Source organism: Desmodus rotundus, chromosome 8, assembly GCF_022682495.2.
Source record: "Desmodus rotundus isolate HL8 chromosome 8, HLdesRot8A.1, whole genome shotgun sequence".
Lineage (NCBI taxonomy): Eukaryota > Metazoa > Chordata > Mammalia > Chiroptera > Phyllostomidae > Desmodus > Desmodus rotundus.
In genome coordinates, this window is record NC_071394.1 from 61,123,585 (window position 1) to 61,131,294 (window position 7,710).

Below are 7,710 nucleotides of genomic sequence, written 5' to 3' on the forward strand. Positions count from 1 at the left end.
AAACCCCAAACCATTTCCTCAAGTACTAATGTTTCAATTTAGAATGTTCTTAATTGTTAATCCTAATAAAAGAACTAAAATGCAGTAATTTGTTATAGAACAGTTATGGTACATGTTTTATTTTCATAATGATTTCAATGTTTATTTCTTCATTATCTCATTTTATATGCTTCTATAATATCTCATTGTCTACATAAACTTTCTTGTGACATTTTAGATAGTAAGTTGTTTTAAATAAAATTTTAATTTTAATATACTCCATTCTCCATTGGTGAGGCATACTGGTAAAGTTACTACCAGAAGCTATAAAATTTTTCAGAAATATGTTTCATAATTTATTGCTGTATGTATAATATTTTAACTGGGCCACACTCAATTTTTTTTCTAATTTTTTAATGTGGTAAAATACACATAACACAAAATTAACTATCTTAACCAATACAGTTCAGTGGTATTAAATACATTCATGTTGTTGTGTAACCATCCCCACCATCCATCTCTGGAACACTTTTCATCTTGCAAAACTGAAACTCTGTCCCCATTAAAAAATAACCCCCCTTTCTTCTTTTCCCCCTACCCCTGATAACCACCATTCTATACCGTCTCTATGATTTTTATTACTCTAAGTACCTAAGTGGAATCATGCAGTATTTAGTGGGGGTTTTTGTTTGTGTGACTGTTTTATTTCATTCAGCATGTCCTCAAGCTTAATTCATATTGTAGTATATCTCAGAATTTCCTTTAACACTTAATATTCCACTGTATAAATAGACCATATTATGCTATCCATTCATCTGTTGAGGAACACTTGGATTGCTTCTATACTTTAGCTAAATTCTTGTGACCAGCAACTTATCTTTGGGCCTGTTGATATGTTGGTGTTATATATAGGATAGGTGTTCAGAAAATAATGGACATATTTTTAAAAGACTCATCACAAACACAATTATATCAACTATAGCACACATTTTAACAGACGTTGACTTACTGTAAAATGTAAGTATATAGTTTGAACTTATCATTCTATGTACATGGAACTCCAATAATATGGAGAGGTGCCTCAAAGCTTCTAAGGGCAGAAGAAATAACTAATATGCACACACACACCTACCTGAAAAGTCTCATTATCATTTTTGTTTGTGTTATATATTGGAATGTTATAGGGATTTTATTTGAATAAAAAATTCCAGAATATATTCAATATTTTATTTGAATAAAAAGTTCCACTGCTGAGAAAAACTTGGAAACCACTTTGAGGACATTTCCATCATTACTGATTACAAGGCTGTCATATCATTTTTGGAATGAATATTTTGGAATTATTTGCACTCAACTCTTGAGAGACTCCAGAGATAGCTTGGTTTACCAATAACTTTTCAGATTAAAATTTGCAGCCTAGAAATCTTTTTCTACGATGTGCATTGTTACTCTACTTCTCTCTCTCATTGCCACTGGACCGATAGGCATGAATAACAACAGCACCTGGGCCAGTTGAATTTGTTTTCTTGTACTTCACAGACATTGTGTATATTTTACAAACTGAAGGTTTGTGGCAACCTTGTGTTGGGCAAGTCTGTAGGTGCCATTTTTCCAATAACATTTGCTCACATTGTGTCTCTGGGTCTCATTTTGGCAGTTCTCACAAAATTTCAAACTTTTTCATTACTATTATTCTATTTGTTATGGTGACCTGTGGTCAGTCATCTCTCCTGTTACTAGGGCAAGACCCTGTCCCAACAATAAGGTTACAGCTCACTGAAAGCCCAGATGATGGTTAGCATTCTTTAGCAATAAAGAATTTTTAAATTAAGGCATGTACATCTCTTTAGATATAATGTCATTGCATACTTAATAGTACAAACATACCGTATTTTTCAGACTATAAGAGACACACCCCCCAAATTTGGGAGGAAAATGGGGGGGTGTCTTATAGTCTGAATGTAGCTTACATTTACTTTGGTGAAATATTATGTTATTTATGTTATTAAATATTTTACCACATTTTTTGCTTCAAAATTTTTTTTCCTATTTTCTTCCTCCTAGGTGTGTCTTAAGGTCCAAAAAATATGGTAACTTTTATATGCACTGGGAAACCAAAAAATTCATGACTTGCTTTATTGCTGTCCTCGCTTTATTGAGGTGCTCTGGAATTGAACCCACAAAATCTCCGAAGGCTGTCACCCCCCTTAACCACGGTTTCACTTTTCACATTTTTGGGTATCCAAGGCCAACTGCAGTAGGAGAATATTAATTGGAAAATTCTAGAAATAAGCAATTCATCTATTATAAACTACACAATATTCTGAGGAGCTTGATGACATCTCACAATGTCCTTCTGCATTCCACCTGGGATATGAGTTTTCCCTTTGTCTCCCCACCCATTAGCTACTCAGTAGCCATCTTAGATGTCAGATCAAATATCACAGTATCATGGTGTTTGTGTTCAAGTAAGCGTTATTTTACTTAATGATGTCAAATTCACAAAACTTCTATTATAGTACATTGTTATAATTGTATTTTATTAACAGTTTCTGTTCATCTCTACTGTGCCTAATTTATAAATTAAACTTTATCATAATTATGGATGTATAGAAAATATATAGCATATATTGAATTCAATACTCTCCGTGGTTTCGGGCATCCACTGGTAGGTCTTGGAATGTATCCCTCATGGATAAGGGGAAATTACTGTACTTTTAAAACTATCTTAGGTCTCTGCAAGGGTCACTTGACTGAAGATACACTGAAGAACTTCATATTCCATAATAACATGTTTATCAATTTCTACTAAGACAATGAAAAATTCTTGAATATTATTTTTTACCTTGGATTATTTATGAAAAATCATATTGCTTAAACCAAGAACAAAGCAATAACATGATTTTCTATTTCTTTCTCTGAGTTATAAGTAAGAAATTCTCTGGTCCAATGAATAAATCATTACATCATCTTCTAACTCTAAAACATTTTATTTAACCAATGAAAGGCAACTACATTGAATAATCAGATTGGCAAAAAATTAGTTGCTTGCTAATTAGTGGAAAATAGCAATATATGTTTGGACAACATATCCAACAGAATGGCATAGAGTTCGATGCAAACTTCCATCCAGTTCAATGTCCCTTGGTTTATGCTCTTTCATAAACTCGGGTAGAAGTGACGCCTTTCATGATACATTCCTAGACACAAAAAAATTCTTGGTCAATCACAGGTTTGTTTATTGTCTCCTTCAGTGTTGGGAAGGAAACAACACTCATTTGAAAGATATTTGTTCTGGGCTGCTATGTATACCTGATGTTGTAATGTACTAAGGAGATATAAAGACCAAAAAGATACAAGTCTTTTCCTTAAGGAACCTTGCAATCTGGATGGGGAGTAATAAAAGCAAATGTAATACCACATAGTGCATGCTTTGAGGGGTCAGGGAATGCTTCCTGGTGGACAGCATGCCCAGGCTGAGCTATAAGCATGAAGACCAATTATGAAACCATGAACCCAAGAGAATCACTTTTTGTTCTACGTAAGCAAGAGCAAGTATCTGTTTGTTTAAGTCAAATGATAATTATAAGATGGCCTAGTCTTGGCTGGTGTGGCTCAGTGGACAAAGTGCTGGCCTGCAAACCAAAGGATTTCCAGTTTGACTCCCAGTCAGGGTATGTGCCTGGGTTGCAGGCCAGGTCCCCAGTAGGGGGCGTGTGACAGGCAACCATACATTGATGTTTCTCTTCTGCTCTTCTCCTTCCCTTCCCCTCTCTCTAAAAAAAATAATAAATAAACTCTTAAAAAAAAAGATGCCCTGGAAGTAGAATCTAGCAGCTAGAACATACTCACCACCACGAGTTTATCATCCACTCTCTTTCTCTTTATGGTCGTTGACTTTCCATCCCATTTCTGCACCTGTATGAGGGCACTTCCATCTAAGGTTATGATGCTCTGCAGGTGCAATAAAAAATGGTTACAATTTTTACATGGTAGAGGGAAATACAAAGTCACCTTTGTTTTAAGGAGTCTTTTGAGGTCATTATAAATTCTAAATTTAAGAATATATTGCAATAAAAAAATGAATGTCAAAAATAAAAGCATACAAAGTGTATATGCATTATGATCAAAATATTATACAAACATGCATTTGAAAAAATACTGTGAAAGAATATAGGTAATAAATTTATGTTGAGGTGGTAGTATTATAAGTGATCTAAACATTTTCCCACTCTTTATAAATTTCTGTAACATTATGTTACTTTAATCCACTTAAATTTTATATATATGGGCCTTGGCTGGTGTGGCTCAGTGGATTGAGTGCCAGCCTGAGAACTGAAAAGTCACTGGTTCGATTCCCAGTCAGGGCACATGCCTGGGTTGCAGGCCAGGTCCCTGGTTGAGGGCATGTGAGAGGCAACCAATCAATATATCTCTCACACATTGATGTTTCTCTCCCTCTCCTTTTTCCTCACTTCCCCCTCTCTAAAACTAAATAAATAAAATCTTTAAAGTATATACATGGAATGACAAATAAATTGTTTCTTAAAATAATAATGACAACTTTTAAAAAAGTAGTAAAATTCACAAACTAAATATCAAAGGCAACATGGTTTAGATATAGGTCAGGGATCTTCGGCCTGTGGTAGGTGGTTTTTCCTCCTTATAGAATGGCTTCTTGGAGACAGCAGCTGCTCATTTAGCAACCTGGCTTTTCCTCTGCTCCAATTCCTATTCCTCACCTTGACTTTTCTGTCATCTGCTGTGACTTCATCAAATTCCTGGCCCAGTTTGAAGGAAATCTCTGTGTTTTTAAAGGTACTTTCTGTTTTAATGGTGATCACATCCCCACTGACACTGATGATCATGTTGGGCTTGGCCATACCAGCCACTTTCCTGGTGGCAAAGCCCACTCCTGCAGGTGGGAAGAGAAGAAACATCAGGTTTACAACTTTCTCTCACATCTTTAAGAAACAGCTGTAGTATGTCTATGAGTGTGCCTGTGTGTGTAGGTTGGGACACGTGTGCATAAAAGGGAAAATTGGTGAATTTCTTAATTGCCTCATTTAAACAGCTCCTGCACACAAGTAAAGAGGCTAATATTTAAAGAAACACATGATGCACAATTAGCTGTGGATTTGTTCTTTAAATTTTCCCTCTGCAGTTCAGATGCAGCTCCTCAGGAGACCCACTGTTAATTTCAACAAGAATATGTACAAAGGTGAAGTCTTCTGAAATGTATGTATTTTTAAAAAGCCACACACTCTCACATTTACTGGCCATCACAGCCGTTAAGGCAGCACCTGTCATTTTGCTCAATTCGTGAAACACTTGGGGCACCGTGACCATTTTTTCTTAGATGAAAGTGATCTAATCACAATCAAAGATGGAATTCTCAATAGGATATTGGGGCCTATATAGAGTTACTCAGTTAAAAGAAATCACCTGTTTGTGGGTCCAAAACTTACATTTCGTGGCACTTGCTGCCCATCTAGTTTGTTAACTTTTTCACATTACTTTATCACAGAATAAAGATTTTGATGAATTTCTCCACAGGCAAAATGTTTCCTACATTTATATTATTATAGAACGGTGACATGGCTCCCAATAAATTATAGGAAAGGTTAAAGAGGATCTAGGTATAAATTGTGAAAACCTTAAAATTTAACAAATCACTATTTTATAAGTTTAGTAATCAATACTTGATTCTCAGTCACCTAAGTTACAAATTTCTCTTAAAAAAAAAAAGCAATCTACTTTTCTTGTGGAGGGTATGGGATGAACAATTTACCACCCAACAGACACAGCAGTAACTTGAACTCACTGCATGTGTGATACAGAATTTACTATGGTCACTGGATGTGTTGGATTTTTTTAAACACCTGTGTATAAATCTAAGCTATTTCTTTGACTAAAGGTTGCTTACAGATACCAAAGATTAGGAAAGAGGGATCACGGAGAGAAATATTGAAGAAAACAAGTGGTACTGAGGCTCTGATTTAGCTCCCTGGCAGATAAGAGAATATGTTGCTTCATCAAATCCTGACTCTGTTGTCAAATACAGGAAGTGAGCCAGCACAGTGACTGGATGCTACACCAAGTGTGATTCCGGAGTGGCCACCCATGGGCAAAATCCTATTCTCCACTTGCCGGAACCTGTCCTTATTTGGCTGATGAAGGTGATACCTGCTTATCCATTATCAATTAGAGTAGGTAATTTCAGGAGTTAGCTTATTGTCTTATCATCATACTTTCTAATTTTAAAACACAGTAGAAGAACTTAAATATAAATATTAAAAGTGTAAAATGTTTTTTAAAATCCGTAGGTAAATAGCCTCAAGTCTTGGCATTTCTATATCAGCACATATTAGCTTATTGTATCAAAATTAATTGATATTCTAGAAAATTAGGTCTCACTCATGCTGAAGTTCCTGATTTCCCTCTTTCTCTATAAACAAGGAAAACGGTATTTATAGACAAGCAAAAATATTCTGACTTGGGGGAAGGTTAAATATTGATATTTATGGAGTAAATCATAACCCTTAATAAAGATATTGTGTGGAATTTCTTCCCAATTTGCCCCCTGGATATGACTTGATCATGCACAGGGGTGTGGGGGAAGGGCTTTCAAAGTGAAGAAGCCCGAAGGTGGGAACCTGCTTTCCTACAACCTTGCTTTTCCTTATCTAAAAACCCAGAAGACTCCACTATCAAAGAGAAGGTATGTTATGTATGTTACATTCTCCTTTTAAATTACTCAATAATTCTATGCATCCACAGATTTGCTAGTCAAAGAACTATGTAAGCCCTCTAGGGAACATACTCTCTAAAATTAAGATTTTTGTTCCCGTAAAACCACCACATGTTTTAATGTATTAACATTAAGACAATAAAGTAATTGGTCAGCATAGGTTTACTTTAAAAAATTATATGAAGATGAGAAATACAGTGTGCTTTCAGTGTCAACGGACATTATTACATGCAAGGAAATAAATACGGTTTTATGTCCAAGTTATTGCTTCTTTTTATGCAAGAAACACAGGCAGAGAGCCAAGTAAACCAAAGATAACCAAGTTTAGCAATCAAATAAAATCTTTTCATTTCTATAGACTATAAAAATCCCATTTAGACCCTTTTTCATATTGATTAGTTCACCTGATGTTGTAACTTTGGTCTACAATGTTTCTACAAACAAATGATTCTCAGGTGCTATTTTTATAGTCTTGATATGGAAAGCAGCATTTCATATCTTGACAATGCTTCCAGAGTGGAAAACAGCCATCAGCCCCTTTTCCCCAGAGAAAAAGGTATAAATACAGTCCTCCCACCACTCATTTGCTTACCCACTTCTTTCATGTAATCATCAAAGTTTTCACTGGAGACAAGTTTCCAGGTACCTACAAATGCATCACACATTTTGCAAGCTGTCTAAGATTATTCTGCAAGGTGAGAAGAAGCTGCAGCCTTCAGGAACGTGCTGTGCCTGTCTGAGTCCAATTAAGGTCCTTTTAAAGATGCCCAGAACATGTGACCTGATGAAAGACCAATTGGGAATGATATCAGAGCATTTCCCTCATTACCAGACTCCTCATTTCCCCCTCTGAGTCATGTTTTAATAGAAATTTCTCAACTTTGTTTCTCCCTGGCAAATGGTCATTGGACTGAGAGTACAAATTATTTTTAACCACTTACAGAATGTTTTAAACATGCCTATTTTGATGGTTTTAATAC

General features: G+C 35.4%; 1 protein-coding gene across 1 annotated transcript; it reads right to left on the reverse strand.

The window, feature by feature from the left end:
* Positions 1 to 2,950: 2,950 nt before the first annotated feature.
* On the reverse strand, positions 2,951 to 7,480 carry LOC112320766 (fatty acid-binding protein, adipocyte). The gene is made up of 4 exons (XM_024578266.3): positions 7,323 to 7,480; positions 4,722 to 4,894; positions 3,832 to 3,933; positions 2,951 to 3,179 (listed from the first exon to the last, which is right to left on the reverse strand). The coding sequence occupies exons 1-4, from the start codon at positions 7,393 to 7,395 to the stop codon at positions 3,129 to 3,131; spliced, it is 399 nt and encodes a 132-aa protein (XP_024434034.1). The 5' UTR covers positions 7,396 to 7,480; the 3' UTR covers positions 2,951 to 3,128.
* Between the last annotated feature and the right edge of the window lie 230 nt (positions 7,481 to 7,710).

What these genes read in the sequence shown, in the direction of transcription:
- LOC112320766 (XM_024578266.3), bottom strand. Translation starts at nt 7,395, where the DNA reads ATGTGTGATGCATTTGTAGGTACCTGGAAACTTGTCTCCAGTGAAAAC. An exon ending in TGATTACATGAAAGAAGTGG is followed by an intron (nt 4,895 to 7,322) that starts GTAAGCAAATGA and finishes TCCCACCTGCAG; the next exon opens with GAGTGGGCTTTGCCACCAGG. An exon ending in CAGATGACAGAAAAGTCAAG is followed by an intron (nt 3,934 to 4,721) that starts GTGAGGAATAGG and finishes TTGCACCTGCAG; the next exon opens with AGCATCATAACCTTAGATGG.